The following is a 20,446-nucleotide window of genomic DNA, read 5'->3' on the forward strand; positions in this document are numbered from 1 at the left end:
TCTGACTAAAATCCTTTCCCCCGGCGGGGTGGGGCACGCTCCCGCCACCACTCGCAGTCTGTTGCCCCTCGCCGCACTTTAAAACACACATGCGCACTGTGAACCATAAACACCGTCAGACACTCACACATTCACAGACACACACCTATACCTAATGCTTAAGTGCAGCCAGCATGTCTCTGTGGGAGGTCATAATGGAGGTGGCTTAGTATGATGGGAAATCATATCATTAAAGCAGCCAGATGTGCTTTGTTGCCTGCCTTGCAGCACATAAAAACAGCAGCAAGTCATGGGATCTGAAAAGGAAAAAAAAAGAAAAGAAATCCAAGTCTGAGAAAATCAAGTCTGAAACAGATAGAAAGCAGCCCTCTGGGACTGGGGCTGACAAGCAGTCTTACTGCTGACTGCCATAGAAAAACAATTTCCACCCAAATAAAGTATTTTTTCCCCTCTTCCCGTTTTTTTAAAAATATTGCAGCAGCAGAAACAAACTCTTCTCTGAACTTTTTTTTTTTTTTGAGAAATTCCGATAAGGAACGAAAAAATAAAAGCTTTGATAAATTGCTTCCTGTCACTGTTATCAGCTCTCTGCGAAGTGTGCTTAATTACGATGTAATAGTGGTGTTGTGCTGAGTAATTACATTTTGTTAAGGGTCCACAGCGGGGATGTAAGACTTAAGAGCTCATTAATAGAAAACTGTTGATATGTTTTTTTTTTTTTTCTTTCCTTCCTCGTCTGGCACATAGTTGGAGACATGAGGAAGATAAGAGGGGAAATGTTCGAGAGAACTAGTCATGCAACATTTAAGGCTCAAAAATTGATATCTCAAATTTTCTTAAGTAAAGTATTACATTAGCTGTGGGTAAATTTGCTTTCTTGATCAGCGCCGTGCCTCCTCAAGAGGCTACGAGAGAGTTTGCCAGAGCCAAATTTAACATGTTACTACTATCAATAAAAGATGAGCAATTACAGAATATTTTGTCTAATAAGTATTTGAGTTCCTCGGCGCTTGAAAAAACCCCAGAAAAAAAAAAACAACAACAAAAAAAAACATGTAGCTTACCCACTCATTACATCAGTTAGCAGGGGGAGTGAGAGGCAGCCCTTTGATGCTAACAAATAAACAAACAAGACAAACGAGACGAGGCCCTCTACAGAAGAACCAAAGCCCTATCCAGGGACACCCAAACCCCAGTGTACCCCTCCCTTCCCCCACTTCTTCTTCTTCTTCTTCTCTGGATCCTCCTCACATCTCTGCCTCTCCATCTCTTTCACGTGTCTCCCGTTTCGTAGCGCTCCCTCTCCTCTTTCTTTCGCGCTTTCCCGCCTCTCATGCGCCTTTCTCTTCTCTTGGAACCAAAGAGAAACTTTACTTTTGAGCATTTCGTTTACGGCAAAAAACTTCCCGTTCCCTCCTGCGTCTCATCAGGCAGAAGTCAAGGCGAGATGGAGAGGGGGTTTCCGCTGGGCGGTCTTTTGAGTTTTAAGCTGCTTTTCCCTGCAAATAACAGATTATCCAAGCAATGTTTTGGTAACGCTAAGCGATGAGTAAAATCGGGTTTTCTTGATGTCAAGGTGCTCGGGAGTACCGGCTAAATGACGATCTTGGTCGCTGGTGTTGTGGTGTTTTTGTTTTTGAGTGGGAAAGAGGAGTGCTGGGGTGAGGCTTTTAGGAAGGATATTTAAGCTGACAGATGAACGGGACGACGGACAAATTCTCCCACAACAGCTGCGACTGCCACCATTATCCTGACAGGTGTCAATTAAGAATTACTGCCTGGCCCGCTGAGCGCCCCTCCGGACTCACTCACACGTCCCTCCGTCCCTCTAGTACGCCACCCCACCCCCCTTCCTAGGTCCAGCTGTCGACTTGTGAGAGAAATAACAGTCAGATCCTCCGTTTCCCCATCTCTTGATCAATGGTAGCACCCAGGATCACGATTATTGTACATCTGTTGACGACCAGCGTGCTGGTATTACTGCTTCCTAAATGCTTCTTGCTTTGCAACCCAAATAGACAGAAATGGTGCCTCAAGAAGCAGTACCTTGCCTTACACCAGCTATTTTGAATATAAATCGTCCAGCTCTCAGATCTGGCAGGTTAACAAGCCTCATTTCATCTCTGGTTGTGTTTGTATGAGTGTTTGGATCCATTTCGTGCATGATATGTGCTGCACTTGCCTTGCAAAGTACCGTCTGCAGACTTACTGCAGACGGTACTTTGAGTTGTTGGTTCTCCCTCTGTTCACTGGCTTTCATCGAACGAGTTGATGGACATGCTTTTGCAAACTTTTTGCACATCTTGATGGCTCACTTTGACAAATGTGCGCTTGAGTATCAACAGCAAAGATGCTTCAATCAAGCCTTTTCTCTGCGACACCTATTATGGTCTAACTTTGTAACCCTTAAAAGAGGAGAAAATGCACCACAGGTTCTTTGAAAGATGCAAATATTTTTAATCCGATAGTGAGTTAAAGTACGTGCAGTGGTTTATGGTAGGTTTGGTTTACGGTAGGTTTTTCCGCATTTGATCTGTTGAGCGTCAATCAAACGGGAAATCTTTCTTACTCTGACGTCTGGTCGAGTAATCGGTGAATCTCTACTCGACCGTCTCACGGTTTTACTGCAAGAAAGTGAAACGCTAATTTATTTGGCATCTGCCTACCCACTTGTCTCGGTTTATGAGGGTCTTTAGTATGCAGTTGAACTTTTTTTCTTTGATTGGAAAGCTTTAACGGAAATGGGTAAGTCAGCGGGACATTGATTCCTGCAGGCATGAGGAATACAGAGGGAGAGCCTATATTTTCTACATACAGTATGGAATTCACCATCATGTTTACTGATTCTATGGTGATGTGTCATGCCGTTGACTCTGTAGTTATTGCTCAGACTCTGTAATGAATGCAGTTTTCAGTGCTGCCGCAGAGTAAACACGGGGAAGGCTTCAATCGGCTGAAGGAGGAAGCAAAAACAGCAACGCTTAAAAAGCAACACGAGAGTGAGCGAGTTTAAAAAAAAAAAAAAAAAAAAAGCTCCCCAGGAACACACAGATGGATTTGCATGTTCACTTGGGAGTTAGACTTTTGGATTTTTTTTTTCCTCCCTAGAAATCATTTGCCAAAAAAAATAACCAGGAAAGATAATATCACTGTTTTGTGTGTGTGTGTGTGTGTGTGTGTGTGTGTGTGTGTGTTTTCTTTTTCCTGCTTCTCCTGCTTTATTTGCATATCACTTGTTTTAAATAAGGAAAACCCTCTGAGAGATTTCTCTCTCTCTCTATTTTTTCCTGTAGCTATGGTCGTTTTCATCATGACCAAACTATCATCTCTCTCGGCCTTTTCTCTCACCTTCTCTCCCCTCCCCACCTCTTTTTCTCCTCTTTTTATTTCATTCCTTCCTCAGGCCTGCCTCCATTCAGTCTCACTCCAGCATTATGCTGCTCCGAGCGATTATCAAACCTGAGAATATTTTTTTTTTCCCCCATCCCCATGCAAATCACCTCACCGTGTTCTTTTATCTGCCCCCGCCCCACCCCAGCCAACCCCCCTCCGAACCGTTTTGTGTAATCAAAGTAAACGGCAGCTAAAGCAAAAAGGGAAACGCTCTTTGTGGAGATGGATGGAGGGATTAAATATTAACCGGATGCAGCCGACTTAAGGCGAGTGTTTTACATAGCTGCTCCTGCCACGGATGCCGCACATTGATCCCCCCCCTCCGCCACCTCCTCCACTCACCCCACCTCACCCCACTTCCCTTCGCCCCGGTGCCTTTACTTGTTTGGCCGCCTGCCGTTAATTTTTCACCATCAACTCGCCGGCTGGGTCTGGAGAACAGAAACAGAGCGGGTGGAGGAGAGGGAGGCCAACGAATGGTTCAGCCATCATCCACCCCCTCTGCCTCCCCACCACCACCACCACCCACTCCTCTGCTTTTAACAGGGGCAGGTGAGATGGATGATAGCAATTTGAAATTTTGTTTGTGCGTGTGATCATGGAGATTGTTTTCTGTATTACCATGGTGTAACAATTCCAGTGATTAATTGAGGCGAATGCCGGGTTCTGACTGGCTGAATGGGGCTTGGGGTATTTGTGTGTGTGTGTGGGTGTGTGTGTGGGGGGTGTGTGGTGGCTTTCAGAATGTCCACCAGCCTGCAATCCTGGCTCGTGAATGTAGTGTTTATCAGCTGACCTTGGCTACTCTCCGCCAAAAAAAAAAAAGAAAAAAAAAATCGGCCCGTACAAACAGCGGATCCAGCCTGCCACACACTGCCCCTTCTGTTATATCGCTTCCTTCATTTCCTCCTTCCTCCTCTGCTCCAGCTGTGATTAAACGTAGCAAAATCAAACCACTCAAGTCAAACTTTTTTTACACCGAAAAAAAACAAAAATGCGGGGGAGGGGGCTGTGGGGGAAAGACTAAACAAAAACAAAATGGCCACAGTGACTTCACTATTTGCGCTTGAAGGACATCAGAGGTAGGAATGCTCCTCCGGCGGCGGCGCTGCGGGTTCGCTCTCTGTTTGTTGTTTACATGTGTACAGCAATATCCTGTGGGTTACAGAGGCAGCTTGTTAACGAGGGAGGGAGAGGGGGCTCCGACCAGAGCCGGTTCATCCCACCCAGACCCCGCCGCCCCCAACACTCATCCCAGGCCATATACACAGACACTCTCAAACACACACATACACAAAGTTGTTACACCAGTGCTGGTGACAGCACAGTGAAGGCCCTCTGGCATTTATAAATGTGTCCACCCTGCAGCAGAGAGAGACCCCCACCGCCAGCGGTCCCCTGTCCCTCCCTGCCTCTCCTGCATGCACCCTCCAGCCGGCGCACTCGTCTGACGAGGTCGTGGGCAGGTCGTGACCCCCAGGTGGCCACAGTCTGGTCTACGCTGGTCCTTGTTTGCTCTCTTTTGTTGTTTCTCTGCCCTGCCGCAGAATTCCGGTGAAATTCCTGTTCAGACAATCCTAAAAAAAAATATATATAAAATTAAGAAATAACGCCTGTGTTTCACAGCTGGGAGGTTTCTGATGCCGCGTGCTGGTAACTCAACAGTTTTCATGCCACAAATCAGTGTAGTTTTTCTCCTTCATTTTCACAGAAAGTACCACAGTGTGGCTCTTCCTTAAACGCGTTCTAACGTAGGTGTCATGTGGTACCCCAATGTCTCTTGTCTGAGTAGTACCCGTCTTGTGAAGTCGTTATCTGCATGAAAGTTTAGGCTTTTATTATGACACGTGTTATGTTTTGTATTTAACTACTCTTATTTTGAAGTGAGAAAGGAAGTAGTTCTTGAGTTGCTCCTCTATGTTGCTAAAGGCAATAAATGATCATCGTTTTTAGACCAGTTCTTCTGATTCTTACATGATTGGCTGTTTGATCGTTTTCAGTAAATTTGGATCACATTTGGTAATCTGTAGTTCAAAACAAATGAAATACAAACTTTTAATTTGATTTGAATGGTGAAGTAAGGTTATGCTATGGCAGGATATGAAGGATGCTTTAAATCTGGGACTCTTTATTTTGAAGTAAATGGCTGTATATACTCTGGAAAAACTGAGAAAAATCTTTGGTGGCAGGACGTTTTATACTTCACAACAAACTCAAGGACAGAACTCCTGGGAAAACCTTTCCAAGGTAAAGTGAGAATAAAAACATTACTCCTTTTTTTTGTGTGTGTGTGTGACCAAACCCATTTGAAAATTTCTGACCAATCACAGAACAGTTCTCTGATGCCAAGGGAGAAAAGCGCTCTGTCCAGCTGATGTGTCGAGAACAAGCACAACCAAGCACCAAATTTCTTGGTCAGTTCTTGCGGCGTAAGTGTTTTAAGACAAGAAGAAGTTCTTGAGTTGCCCCGTTGCATTGCTCGTCGTGAGCGGCAACGCAACAGAGCAACCTTGGGAATTCTGAAGAAAAAAGAATTGCTGGCAAAATTAAGAAACAAGTCATAACCGAGTTGTAAGGACGGTGAGGATAGAGTGGCTAATCGTTATGCGCTGACAATGCTAAAGTTAGCATCTACATCTTAGCTGCCAGTTATTGTCAAGCTAAAGGTTGTTTCCCAGTTTTCAATGAGTCTGGATTGCATATGATCATCTTTAGTTCAGTATCTGAGACATTTAACTTGAATTTGCAAATTCCACACTAAAGTGACTGTCTAAATACAGTTTTGAATTCCTGAACGCTTTATTCAGTTTGGGAAAACACAAAAACGGAGCGTTTTCGCATACATTTTTCATCTTTTTGGCATTTGGGACCTCTAAAAAAATGACACAGGCTAGTAAAAAAAGACTAATATTGTACACTGATTACAGATTCTTTAAAAGACACTTTGTTCTCTCTGTCACGTTTCGTCATCTACACCCCCATGTTACTAGCTACTGGTAACTCCTCCTCTGTCAGATCACAAACTTCTTCTGCCTCTCTGTTCTGTATCCTTCCTAGTGCTCTCCTCCCTGTCTTTTCTGTGTCTCTGTCTCTTTTGCACCCCTTCAGTAAAAGTAGCCCTGGTCCCCATAGCAACACATGGTGAACTCTTACTCATTACCCTGTGTATGCAAGCTGCTGAATGGCATGAATCCTGCTCCTCATTGCTGTAATTTTATGCCAATGGGACTGTCATGATTTTATTTTTCCCTCTCTCTCTCTCTCTCTCTCTCTCTCCCACCTGACCACCTTGAGCAGAAAATGACGGAAATATTTAATCTCCAAAATGTTAGGTCAGTTGGTTTGGTGGATGCCATCCGTCCTTCGTGTTTCCTTTTCTTTCCTTCTTTCTTTTCCTTTTCTTTTCTTCTTTTGACCGTTAAAGCTCCTGTGTGCTGATAACAGGTCAGCCGTTGAGGGCGAAACAAGAGGGTGGGAGGAGTGGTGAAAAGTGAAAGGGATACAGATGAAGGGAGGGCAGGCGAAGAAGAGGAAGAAGAAGAATCAGGATGTGATTATTGAGAGTAAGAAAGTGTGTAAGCAAGAAGGGAGGAAGAAAAAAAAAGAGAAAGGGAAAGATTTTCTTTATGTTGGCTCACCCGTAGCGTAGGCGGTGCACGGAGTGGAAGAGGTCAATAGGATGCCGTGATAGGCTAATCTGCCAGGAAAGGGAGGGTTAGGGCAGGCCTCACGGGAGCAGCTCATTGGCTAGATTCATTTGCCCCTGTGAAATAAAATCTCACTGTGTCTTTGTGTTGCTTTCTTTTTCTCTCTCCCTCTCTCTCTCTCTCTCTCTCTCTTTCATCGCTCTAAGATTGATAGTGGAGGCATTTTGCTCTGAAAAGTTCCTCTCGAGTGTGTGAATATTTATCCGCTCACGTACATATCCCGTATCTGCTCGTTTAGCTGTGTGTGTGGCATACTTTTCTCAGTCCATCCCAGTTCCTGTGGGAGCGCGAGTGTGTGTCTGTGGGCGTGTACGCTCAACATTTCCAGAGCTCTGTGTGTGTGTGTGCTTCCCCTATTCCAGTCAGACACATGGATGACAGATGACCCAGTGGGAGACACCAGCCATCCTGCCCAACCGGAATCTCTCCACACTCCCTCCGCCCTCCTCCCTTTTGCCTATTAAAAAGTGTGCTCTTTGTTTACTTCCTCGGCTTTTTGCCATAAATCCTGGATCCACCTCCTATGTGGCGCTGCCCTCTTTTCCTCAGGTTATGGCTTTGAACGCGATCATAATGGCTGCGTCACGGCGACTGTGTGTGTGCGTGCATGCAAGAGGGAACAAACCAGCCGCAACCTGTCTACGTGCGAGCTCGTCTGTCGTTTTGTGTGTGTGTGTCTGTGTGTGTGTGTGTGTGTAGAGGGGGGCTCAGTGGACCAGAGGAAACCTAAATCCTTATATATAAAAAGGCCGTGCACTCAGCCCGGGCCGAGGGAATGGAGGGAGGGGAGAAGAAAGAAGGGGGACAGAATCCGAAGGAGAGAGGGAGAGGGAGAAGGGGAAAAAAGTTGATTTCCTTTTTCAGCAGAGCCATATATCACCGGGCCTCCCAGCTGCAGTGTCACAAGCTGACAGAATGACATGTGTCATTTATCAAAGGGGCCAGGCGGGGGCCTTGGGAAACGTGCACCACAAAGCCTGAGAGAGTTCATTCCAACACTCAACCCTCCCTTCCTCCTTCCCTCCCCTCATCTCCACTCCTTCAGCCCGCCCCCACTGTTCACTCTCCTCCTCATTCACCCCCCTCGACATCACCACCCACCCACTCACTTCGCCTGGTGCTGAAAAAAACAAAAAGAGAAGGGCCCTGTAATGTTTGCTGTCTTCACAGCAGCTGTGTCTCTGTGTGTATGCAGGGTTACCCCCACTGAGTTCAGAGCTGGGCTGCACCTTAGAGCCAAACTCTGCTCAACTTTGAGGCAGAGAAAAAGAGACAGGAAGAGGATCTTCGTTTGGTTAAGCGAGCGCTCATAAACACCTCGACCTGATGCACTAAATATCTTTCTGAAGCCGTTAAACATAAAAGCAATTTCAGTGGGTTGCAAAAGTAATTATACCCCTTAAAATTCCTAAACGTTTGTTAGATTTGTAACAAAAAAAAAAGTGTTTCGGTGCATTTTGCTGGTGTTTTATGACAGATCAAAGCACATTAGTGCATAATTGTAGCCTGGCCATCGCCTTCCTACGCTATTCCTCCCAGTTCTAATCTCGCTTCACAGCTCAGTCTGGGCTTTTTCCCGTTGAAGTGGATTCCTCTGGTAAAATTTCTACCGGGCCAACCAGCGAACAGAAGAGGTTGTGAATGATGTTGATTTTCTGCGCTGTTTTAGAATTGTAATCTGCCTGTAGTTTTAACAATTCCNTCATATTATGTTGGTATTTACATACAGAAAAGATTTTATAACGTTTTACTGTCAAGTTGCTCAAACTTTTATGAGTAGATACATTTACTACACTATATTTTTTGCGTTTTCTCTGCAACTCGAATATAATTTTTTGCTACATATCAAATAAGAAATTTGCATCACTTTTTTTTTTTTTGAAGAAATCTATATTTTTTTTACAAAACTTTTCAAAATATTCAGGGTCTCTGTCTCAACGCTTTGGAGTTAAAGGGAGGCGAAACAAACGAACATGTGGGCCCTTTCGTTTTCGCCGGGGCAGAGCCGGATCCTGTCGCAGGGTTTTTACCGAACGCGTTCCGTTACTTCCGTGACCCTCCGATCCCGGAAGTGTCGTCCTCCTGCTCAGCGTGACACCTTGCGGCCGTCCTTCCCTCCCTCCCCTTCCTTCTTCCCTCCTTCCCCGGCGAACCACTTTGTTTTCGAGGCGGCGAAGACGAGGGACGAGCGGAGGACGGAAAAAGGAGTGGCTCTGCCTTTCATCCGAGGCGGTTCTCGGATCGGCTCAGATCAGATAGTCACTGCTTCGTCTTTTGAAACACGCTGGTTAATTATAAGACAGAGAAGTGTGTGTGTGTGTGTGTGTGTGTGTGTGTTCAGCTTGGAAAGGGTGGATAAGGGGTGCTTGTGGTGCCGCTGAGACGGAGGGAAGTAGGGGGATCTGTGTGTGTGTGTGTGGGGGGGGCGTGGGTGTTGGTGGATGTAAGGTTGCTTCCTGTTGGCTTCATTAGAGAGAGCCCTAATTATCTGCGGAGCTGATGGATTTGTGACAGGTCCTAACGATTAATGCTGACAAATTCAGTAAGGTGTCAAGTCCGCAGCTGCCTTGATGTAATCAAGTTGATATTATACAGTCCCCGTAGCCCCTAGTGCAGCACCGACTCAATTTACCAGTGCAGGTGACAAATGGACTTTGCTACCTGACTAATCACGTCAGGAGACAATGCCAATTAATGACCTCGGCGTGCCCCCCCACCCGTCTTTTACTCCCACCGTCCCCATAAGGTCGTAATAAGAGAACCTGGACCTGCTCCGACATGTACCAGCCCTTTTTTCTGTTTGCACGTTAGATACGATTTTGCTTTTTTCTTTCTTTAAACGCCGTGACCATTTCCACAAAAAAAAAAATCCCCGCCGAAATGTTCCTCTAAGTCGCCATCGTGGACGTTTTCCATATTTATTGATATTATTGTTATTTGTCAATGACACGGTTCAGGCCTCTTGGTGTATCAACTCGCCGAAGCGGTCCTGAGAGTCGTGTTTTATGTTTTTTTTTCTTAACGTTCTAGACATCCTGTGGGGGAGCTTTTTACGTTTTTCACATGTGTTGCTTGTAAATCAAAACAGTTTCCATGTACTTCAGCTGAACACACACACACACACACGAGCTCCTTCTCTCCAGCCAGCTCACTGAAGGCCTCCGGTTTATTCCGACCCGGAGAATCGCAGTGCCCAGGGATTAATGATTTTGCATGTTCGGGGCGGATCAGATTACACGGTGACCTTTGTGCTCCCGGTTGACGACGCTGTTATGTGATAGTCCTCCCCTCAAAATAATCAGCAGGTAGAGATTTATGCCCACCCACCCTACACACACACACACACACACACACACACACACACCACCTTTCTGATTTAATTGCTCTAAATACCTGTTTTTGTTTAGTTTTTTTTTTTTATTTGACCAACTACTTCCTGCAAAAATCTGAAAAGGAATCTGGAGGGACTTACAATTTCAAAGGCTTCACAGTGTCTGAGTCAACTGTTGGTGTTTGAGCTTTGCCAAAAAAAAGAAAAGAGAGGAAAAGTGCGTGTGCGTGTGCGTGTGTGTGTGTCTGTGAAAGAAGCAGAAACAGCCGGGACCATGAGTGTGTGTGCCTCAGTGCTGACCGGTGTCAGTTTTCCTGGAATGAATAACTCAAACGAGCGCAGCGGCGACCACACCAACTTAGTCATCCTCTTTAGCACGGCCAGCCTTCGCTTCTCATCCCCACCCTCCCCCCTCCTGCCTCCAACCACCGCCGCCATTGCCTCATTGGACCAGGAAAAAGAGCTGGAACGGTCAGGGTTTTCTCTCGTCTAGCATATTTTTAGCCATTTCCAATCAAAAGCCTTGAAAAAACTGGGACCACCTATTGATCCCCCCGCTGCCTGTTCGGTTTGTACGCTTCCGGTGTGTTCCACACACCCTCTGAGTTCGTGAGTGTGAGTGTGTGTGTGTGTGTGTGTGTTTGGCACAGCGAGAGCTTGCGGCGCTGTACTTAGCAGGTGGGCTTCAGCTGACCTGGTCAATAGCTTTTTTTTTTTTTTTTTTTTTTTTGCTCTTGCACCGGCCTCTGAAAACGATAGTTTAAATTTACATCTGGGATTCTGGGGGGTCGGAGGTCAAACATGCTCAGCTTGCTCCTTTTTAATGCCTCAAGTAACCACATGTGCCTTTGCAAGCCATGGACTAGAATGAGATCATGGCTGTGTGTCAACCTTGAGTAAAAATATCACAGTATCACAGCACTTACACAGAGATTTTATTTGAAGCAAATTGTTTTTACACCTGCATAAATAATATAACATAGTGCTTATTAAAGTCCTAATATAATACACTCATTGTTACCTTGATGTTTAAAGACCACAAGCCTGCATTCCGCTGCTTTACAGATATGTAGCTCGCGTCTTGTCGGATGTTAGCATAAGTGACAAGCGACAGATTCTTTTCCACCAAATCTGGTTCCGTTGTCGCCTCCTTTCGACCAGCTGACCATGGGGAAGGGGCGTCACCCTGCCGGTTACTGCTCCTCCAGTTCGAGGAAAACCCCACGCTGACACCTCGTTAGCAGGATTTTGAACTTTAAGAATGGCGTAATGGAAAAATCGAAGCTAACTTTCTAGAACCTCGCTTTTAGTTGATAACAGGCGTACGCCACTTCAGTTAACGTTTGTCAGAGCTCTTCTTGTTAGCAAACCACTAAATTAAGGCTGTTGCATGCAGCGCCATTACTAGCGAAGGAATCATTTTCAAGAACACTGCCTTGGTGAACGGTGATCAGCTTTCAGATCTGTCTCAAAGGCTGCATTTATAGCAAATGTGTGGCCTTTATTGCCACAAAGATCACCCTGTTTATGTGTAATTATACTTAAATGATGCATTGTTCTTTAGTCCTTCCAATCCCAATTGTTGCAGATAAAATGTCATATAATGTGACATTTTATCACAGTTTTCTGTGAGGCAGCTGATCCTGTAGATTCAAAAAAAAAAAAGGGGGGGGAGTCAAAGATGCAGTTTTGTTGCTATCTTCACCCGTCCCAAGCTTTTAAACCTCAGAGCACTTTTCAATTCATCATCCAAAAATGGGGGATGACACAACTGGAAACCTACAGAGACGGGCAGAAAACTCTTGCGCTTCCTCCTCGAAGGATGGCACGTTGAAAAATGTTTGTGATTTTTCACAAATTTTATTTTGTCGGTAATCGGCCCGTGCTTAACTCTAAGGCTTGCTTTGGTATTCTAACCTAAAGTCAGCATAGATAAATAATCAAACGGGAAAAACAGCTAATCTTGAGGTTTCTCCATTCACGTTAGTTTTCACTGTTACATCTTAACGCCAGATTTTGTCTTTTTCTTTTTTTATATTTCTTTACAATTCTTTTTCGGGGTGTTCTGACTAAAATCCTTTCCCCCGGCGGGGTGGGGCACGCTCCCGCCACCACTCGCAGTCTGTTGCCCCTCGCCGCACTTTAAAACACACATGCGCACTGTGAACCATAAACACCGTCAGACACTCACACATTCACAGACACACACCTATACCTAATGCTTAAGTGCAGCCAGCATGTCTCTGTGGGAGGTCATAATGGAGGTGGCTTAGTATGATGGGAAATCATATCATTAAAGCAGCCAGATGTGCTTTGTTGCCTGCCTTGCAGCACATAAAAACAGCAGCAAGTCATGGGATCTGAAAAGGAAAAAAAAAGAAAAGAAATCCAAGTCTGAGAAAATCAAGTCTGAAACAGATAGAAAGCAGCCCTCTGGGACTGGGGCTGACAAGCAGTCTTACTGCTGACTGCCATAGAAAAACAATTTCCACCCAAATAAAGTATTTTTTCCCCTCTTCCCGTTTTTTTAAAAATATTGCAGCAGCAGAAACAAACTCTTCTCTGAACTTTTTTTTTTTTTTGAGAAATTCCGATAAGGAACGAAAAAATAAAAGCTTTGATAAATTGCTTCCTGTCACTGTTATCAGCTCTCTGCGAAGTGTGCTTAATTACGATGTAATAGTGGTGTTGTGCTGAGTAATTACATTTTGTTAAGGGTCCACAGCGGGGATGTAAGACTTAAGAGCTCATTAATAGAAAACTGTTGATATGTTTTTTTTTTTTTTCTTTCCTTCCTCGTCTGGCACATAGTTGGAGACATGAGGAAGATAAGAGGGGAAATGTTCGAGAGAACTAGTCATGCAACATTTAAGGCTCAAAAATTGATATCTCAAATTTTCTTAAGTAAAGTATTACATTAGCTGTGGGTAAATTTGCTTTCTTGATCAGCGCCGTGCCTCCTCAAGAGGCTACGAGAGAGTTTGCCAGAGCCAAATTTAACATGTTACTACTATCAATAAAAGATGAGCAATTACAGAATATTTTGTCTAATAAGTATTTGAGTTCCTCGGCGCTTGAAAAAACCCCAGAAAAAAAAAAACAACAACAAAAAAAAACATGTAGCTTACCCACTCATTACATCAGTTAGCAGGGGGAGTGAGAGGCAGCCCTTTGATGCTAACAAATAAACAAACAAGACAAACGAGACGAGGCCCTCTACAGAAGAACCAAAGCCCTATCCAGGGACACCCAAACCCCAGTGTACCCCTCCCTTCCCCCACTTCTTCTTCTTCTTCTTCTCTGGATCCTCCTCACATCTCTGCCTCTCCATCTCTTTCACGTGTCTCCCGTTTCGTAGCGCTCCCTCTCCTCTTTCTTTCGCGCTTTCCCGCCTCTCATGCGCCTTTCTCTTCTCTTGGAACCAAAGAGAAACTTTACTTTTGAGCATTTCGTTTACGGCAAAAAACTTCCCGTTCCCTCCTGCGTCTCATCAGGCAGAAGTCAAGGCGAGATGGAGAGGGGGTTTCCGCTGGGCGGTCTTTTGAGTTTTAAGCTGCTTTTCCCTGCAAATAACAGATTATCCAAGCAATGTTTTGGTAACGCTAAGCGATGAGTAAAATCGGGTTTTCTTGATGTCAAGGTGCTCGGGAGTACCGGCTAAATGACGATCTTGGTCGCTGGTGTTGTGGTGTTTTTGTTTTTGAGTGGGAAAGAGGAGTGCTGGGGTGAGGCTTTTAGGAAGGATATTTAAGCTGACAGATGAACGGGACGACGGACAAATTCTCCCACAACAGCTGCGACTGCCACCATTATCCTGACAGGTGTCAATTAAGAATTACTGCCTGGCCCGCTGAGCGCCCCTCCGGACTCACTCACACGTCCCTCCGTCCCTCTAGTACGCCACCCCACCCCCCTTCCTAGGTCCAGCTGTCGACTTGTGAGAGAAATAACAGTCAGATCCTCCGTTTCCCCATCTCTTGATCAATGGTAGCACCCAGGATCACGATTATTGTACATCTGTTGACGACCAGCGTGCTGGTATTACTGCTTCCTAAATGCTTCTTGCTTTGCAACCCAAATAGACAGAAATGGTGCCTCAAGAAGCAGTACCTTGCCTTACACCAGCTATTTTGAATATAAATCGTCCAGCTCTCAGATCTGGCAGGTTAACAAGCCTCATTTCATCTCTGGTTGTGTTTGTATGAGTGTTTGGATCCATTTCGTGCATGATATGTGCTGCACTTGCCTTGCAAAGTACCGTCTGCAGACTTACTGCAGACGGTACTTTGAGTTGTTGGTTCTCCCTCTGTTCACTGGCTTTCATCGAACGAGTTGATGGACATGCTTTTGCAAACTTTTTGCACATCTTGATGGCTCACTTTGACAAATGTGCGCTTGAGTATCAACAGCAAAGATGCTTCAATCAAGCCTTTTCTCTGCGACACCTATTATGGTCTAACTTTGTAACCCTTAAAAGAGGAGAAAATGCACCACAGGTTCTTTGAAAGATGCAAATATTTTTAATCCGATAGTGAGTTAAAGTACGTGCAGTGGTTTATGGTAGGTTTGGTTTACGGTAGGTTTTTCCGCATTTGATCTGTTGAGCGTCAATCAAACGGGAAATCTTTCTTACTCTGACGTCTGGTCGAGTAATCGGTGAATCTCTACTCGACCGTCTCACGGTTTTACTGCAAGAAAGTGAAACGCTAATTTATTTGGCATCTGCCTACCCACTTGTCTCGGTTTATGAGGGTCTTTAGTATGCAGTTGAACTTTTTTTCTTTGATTGGAAAGCTTTAACGGAAATGGGTAAGTCAGCGGGACATTGATTCCTGCAGGCATGAGGAATACAGAGGGAGAGCCTATATTTTCTACATACAGTATGGAATTCACCATCATGTTTACTGATTCTATGGTGATGTGTCATGCCGTTGACTCTGTAGTTATTGCTCAGACTCTGTAATGAATGCAGTTTTCAGTGCTGCCGCAGAGTAAACACGGGGAAGGCTTCAATCGGCTGAAGGAGGAAGCAAAAACAGCAACGCTTAAAAAGCAACACGAGAGTGAGCGAGTTTAAAAAAAAAAAAAAAAAAAAAGCTCCCCAGGAACACACAGATGGATTTGCATGTTCACTTGGGAGTTAGACTTTTGGATTTTTTTTTTCCTCCCTAGAAATCATTTGCCAAAAAAAATAACCAGGAAAGATAATATCACTGTTTTGTGTGTGTGTGTGTGTGTGTGTGTGTGTGTGTGTGTGTTTTCTTTTTCCTGCTTCTCCTGCTTTATTTGCATATCACTTGTTTTAAATAAGGAAAACCCTCTGAGAGATTTCTCTCTCTCTCTATTTTTTCCTGTAGCTATGGTCGTTTTCATCATGACCAAACTATCATCTCTCTCGGCCTTTTCTCTCACCTTCTCTCCCCTCCCCACCTCTTTTTCTCCTCTTTTTATTTCATTCCTTCCTCAGGCCTGCCTCCATTCAGTCTCACTCCAGCATTATGCTGCTCCGAGCGATTATCAAACCTGAGAATATTTTTTTTTTCCCCCATCCCCATGCAAATCACCTCACCGTGTTCTTTTATCTGCCCCCGCCCCACCCCAGCCAACCCCCCTCCGAACCGTTTTGTGTAATCAAAGTAAACGGCAGCTAAAGCAAAAAGGGAAACGCTCTTTGTGGAGATGGATGGAGGGATTAAATATTAACCGGATGCAGCCGACTTAAGGCGAGTGTTTTACATAGCTGCTCCTGCCACGGATGCCGCACATTGATCCCCCCCCTCCGCCACCTCCTCCACTCACCCCACCTCACCCCACTTCCCTTCGCCCCGGTGCCTTTACTTGTTTGGCCGCCTGCCGTTAATTTTTCACCATCAACTCGCCGGCTGGGTCTGGAGAACAGAAACAGAGCGGGTGGAGGAGAGGGAGGCCAACGAATGGTTCAGCCATCATCCACCCCCTCTGCCTCCCCACCACCACCACCACCCACTCCTCTGCTTTTAACAGGGGCAGGTGAGATGGATGATAGCAATTTGAAATTTTGTTTGTGCGTGTGATCATGGAGATTGTTTTCTGTATTACCATGGTGTAACAATTCCAGTGATTAATTGAGGCGAATGCCGGGTTCTGACTGGCTGAATGGGGCTTGGGGTATTTGTGTGTGTGTGTGGGTGTGTGTGTGGGGGGTGTGTGGTGGCTTTCAGAATGTCCACCAGCCTGCAATCCTGGCTCGTGAATGTAGTGTTTATCAGCTGACCTTGGCTACTCTCCGCCAAAAAAAAAAAAGAAAAAAAAAATCGGCCCGTACAAACAGCGGATCCAGCCTGCCACACACTGCCCCTTCTGTTATATCGCTTCCTTCATTTCCTCCTTCCTCCTCTGCTCCAGCTGTGATTAAACGTAGCAAAATCAAACCACTCAAGTCAAACTTTTTTTACACCGAAAAAAAACAAAAATGCGGGGGAGGGGGCTGTGGGGGAAAGACTAAACAAAAACAAAATGGCCACAGTGACTTCACTATTTGCGCTTGAAGGACATCAGAGGTAGGAATGCTCCTCCGGCGGCGGCGCTGCGGGTTCGCTCTCTGTTTGTTGTTTACATGTGTACAGCAATATCCTGTGGGTTACAGAGGCAGCTTGTTAACGAGGGAGGGAGAGGGGGCTCCGACCAGAGCCGGTTCATCCCACCCAGACCCCGCCGCCCCCAACACTCATCCCAGGCCATATACACAGACACTCTCAAACACACACATACACAAAGTTGTTACACCAGTGCTGGTGACAGCACAGTGAAGGCCCTCTGGCATTTATAAATGTGTCCACCCTGCAGCAGAGAGAGACCCCCACCGCCAGCGGTCCCCTGTCCCTCCCTGCCTCTCCTGCATGCACCCTCCAGCCGGCGCACTCGTCTGACGAGGTCGTGGGCAGGTCGTGACCCCCAGGTGGCCACAGTCTGGTCTACGCTGGTCCTTGTTTGCTCTCTTTTGTTGTTTCTCTGCCCTGCCGCAGAATTCCGGTGAAATTCCTGTTCAGACAATCCTAAAAAAAAATATATATAAAATTAAGAAATAACGCCTGTGTTTCACAGCTGGGAGGTTTCTGATGCCGCGTGCTGGTAACTCAACAGTTTTCATGCCACAAATCAGTGTAGTTTTTCTCCTTCATTTTCACAGAAAGTACCACAGTGTGGCTCTTCCTTAAACGCGTTCTAACGTAGGTGTCATGTGGTACCCCAATGTCTCTTGTCTGAGTAGTACCCGTCTTGTGAAGTCGTTATCTGCATGAAAGTTTAGGCTTTTATTATGACACGTGTTATGTTTTGTATTTAACTACTCTTATTTTGAAGTGAGAAAGGAAGTAGTTCTTGAGTTGCTCCTCTATGTTGCTAAAGGCAATAAATGATCATCGTTTTTAGACCAGTTCTTCTGATTCTTACATGATTGGCTGTTTGATCGTTTTCAGTAAATTTGGATCACATTTGGTAATCTGTAGTTCAAAACAAATGAAATACAAACTTTTAATTTGATTTGAATGGTGAAGTAAGGTTATGCTATGGCAGGATATGAAGGATGCTTTAAATCTGGGACTCTTTATTTTGAAGTAAATGGCTGTATATACTCTGGAAAAACTGAGAAAAATCTTTGGTGGCAGGACGTTTTATACTTCACAACAAACTCAAGGACAGAACTCCTGGGAAAACCTTTCCAAGGTAAAGTGAGAATAAAAACATTACTCCTTTTTTTTGTGTGTGTGTGTGACCAAACCCATTTGAAAATTTCTGACCAATCACAGAACAGTTCTCTGATGCCAAGGGAGAAAAGCGCTCTGTCCAGCTGATGTGTCGAGAACAAGCACAACCAAGCACCAAATTTCTTGGTCAGTTCTTGCGGCGTAAGTGTTTTAAGACAAGAAGAAGTTCTTGAGTTGCCCCGTTGCATTGCTCGTCGTGAGCGGCAACGCAACAGAGCAACCTTGGGAATTCTGAAGAAAAAAGAATTGCTGGCAAAATTAAGAAACAAGTCATAACCGAGTTGTAAGGACGGTGAGGATAGAGTGGCTAATCGTTATGCGCTGACAATGCTAAAGTTAGCATCTACATCTTAGCTGCCAGTTATTGTCAAGCTAAAGGTTGTTTCCCAGTTTTCAATGAGTCTGGATTGCATATGATCATCTTTAGTTCAGTATCTGAGACATTTAACTTGAATTTGCAAATTCCACACTAAAGTGACTGTCTAAATACAGTTTTGAATTCCTGAACGCTTTATTCAGTTTGGGAAAACACAAAAACGGAGCGTTTTCGCATACATTTTTCATCTTTTTGGCATTTGGGACCTCTAAAAAAATGACACAGGCTAGTAAAAAAAGACTAATATTGTACACTGATTACAGATTCTTTAAAAGACACTTTGTTCTCTCTGTCACGTTTCGTCATCTACACCCCCATGTTACTAGCTACTGGTAACTCCTCCTCTGTCAGATCACAAACTTCTTCTGCCTCTCTGTTCTGTATCCTTCCTAGTGCTCTCCTCCCTGTCTTTTCTGTGTCTCTGTCTCTTTTGCACCCCTTCAGTAAAAGTAGCCCTGGTCCCCATAGCAACACATGGTGAACTCTTACTCATTACCCTGTGTATGCAAGCTGCTGAATGGCATGAATCCTGCTCCTCATTGCTGTAATTTTATGCCAATGGGACTGTCATGATTTTATTTTTCCCTCTCTCTCTCTCTCTCTCTCTCTCTCCCACCTGACCACCTTGAGCAGAAAATGACGGAAATATTTAATCTCCAAAATGTTAGGTCAGTTGGTTTGGTGGATGCCATCCGTCCTTCGTGTTTCCTTTTCTTTCCTTCTTTCTTTTCCTTTTCTTTTCTTCTTTTGACCGTTAAAGCTCCTGTGTGCTGATAACAGGTCAGCCGTTGAGGGCGAAACAAGAGGGTGGGAGGAGTGGTGAAAAGTGAAAGGGATACAGATGAAGGGAGGGCAGGCGAAGAAGAGGAAGAAGAAGAATCAGGATGTGATTATTGAGAGTAAGAAAGTGTGTAAGCAAGAAGGGAGGAAGAAAAAAAAAGAGAAAGGGAAAGATTTTCTTTATGTTGGCTCACCCGTAGCGTAGGCGGTGCACGGAGTGGAAGAGGTCAATAGGATGCCGTGATAGGCTAATCTGCCAGGAAAGGGAGGGTTAGGGCAGGCCTCACGGGAGCAGCTCATTGGCTAGATTCATTTGCCCCTGTGAAATAAAATCTCACTGTGTCTTTGTGTTGCTTTCTTTTTCTCTCTCCCTCTCTCTCTCTCTCTCTCTCTCTTTCATCGCTCTAAGATTGATAGTGGAGGCATTTTGCTCTGAAAAGTTCCTCTCGAGTGTGTGAATATTTATCCGCTCACGTACATATCCCGTATCTGCTCGTTTAGCTGTGTGTGTGGCATACTTTTCTCAGTCCATCCCAGTTCCTGTGGGAGCGCGAGTGTGTGTCTGTGGGCGTGTACGCTCAACATTTCCAGAGCTCTGTGTGTGTGTGTGCTTCCCCTATTCCAGTCAGACACATGGATGACAGATGACCCAGTGGGAGACACCAGCCATCCTGCCCAACCGGAATCTCTCCACACTCCCTCCGCCCTCCTCCCTTTTGCCTATTAAAAAGTGTGCTCTTTGTTTACTTCCTCGGCTTTTTGCCATAAATCCTGGATCCACCTCCTATGTGGCGCTGCCCTCTTTTCCTCAGGTTATGGCTTTGAACGCGATCATAATGGCTGCGTCACGGCGACTGTGTGTGTGCGTGCATGCAAGAGGGAACAAACCAGCCGCAACCTGTCTACGTGCGAGCTCGTCTGTCGTTTTGTGTGTGTGTGTCTGTGTGTGTGTGTGTGTGTAGAGGGGGGCTCAGTGGACCAGAGGAAACCTAAATCCTTATATATAAAAAGGCCGTGCACTCAGCCCGGGCCGAGGGAATGGAGGGAGGGGAGAAGAAAGAAGGGGGACAGAATCCGAAGGAGAGAGGGAGAGGGAGAAGGGGAAAAAAGTTGA

At 45.2% G+C, this 20,446-nt stretch overlaps 1 protein-coding gene and 2 long non-coding RNA genes across 6 annotated transcripts in view; 1 reads left to right on the forward strand and 2 right to left on the reverse strand.

The window, feature by feature from the left end:
* Nucleotides 1–20,446, forward strand: part of tshz1 (teashirt zinc finger homeobox 1) — a 61,614-nt gene that overhangs the window by 10,428 nt on the left and 30,740 nt on the right. Inside the window, exon 1 of one of the 4 annotated variants that reach the window (XM_016675709.1) lies at nucleotides 16,268–16,440. The exons of the other annotated variants lie outside the window; for them this stretch is intronic. Coding sequence (XP_016531195.1) covers nucleotides 16,365–16,440 — 76 coding nt within the window. The 5' untranslated portion in view covers nucleotides 16,268–16,364. Of the gene's footprint in view, nucleotides 1–16,267; nucleotides 16,441–20,446 lie in introns of those variants that run through there. 4 annotated transcript variants of the gene reach the window in all.
* LOC107837224 (uncharacterized) lies at nucleotides 724–8,458 on the reverse strand. The gene is made up of 2 exons (XR_001663236.1): nucleotides 2,222–8,458; nucleotides 724–2,182 (listed from the first exon to the last, which is right to left on the reverse strand). It is a non-coding gene; the product is annotated as an uncharacterized LOC107837224 (long non-coding RNA).
* Nucleotides 13,219–15,630, reverse strand: LOC107837233 (uncharacterized). The gene is made up of 2 exons (XR_001663245.1): nucleotides 14,717–15,630; nucleotides 13,219–14,677 (listed from the first exon to the last, which is right to left on the reverse strand). It is a non-coding gene; the product is annotated as an uncharacterized LOC107837233 (long non-coding RNA).

This window comes from Poecilia formosa, unplaced genomic scaffold (assembly GCF_000485575.1).
Source record: "Poecilia formosa unplaced genomic scaffold, Poecilia_formosa-5.1.2 Scaffold0, whole genome shotgun sequence".
NCBI classification, from domain to species: Eukaryota; Metazoa; Chordata; class Actinopteri; order Cyprinodontiformes; family Poeciliidae; genus Poecilia; species Poecilia formosa.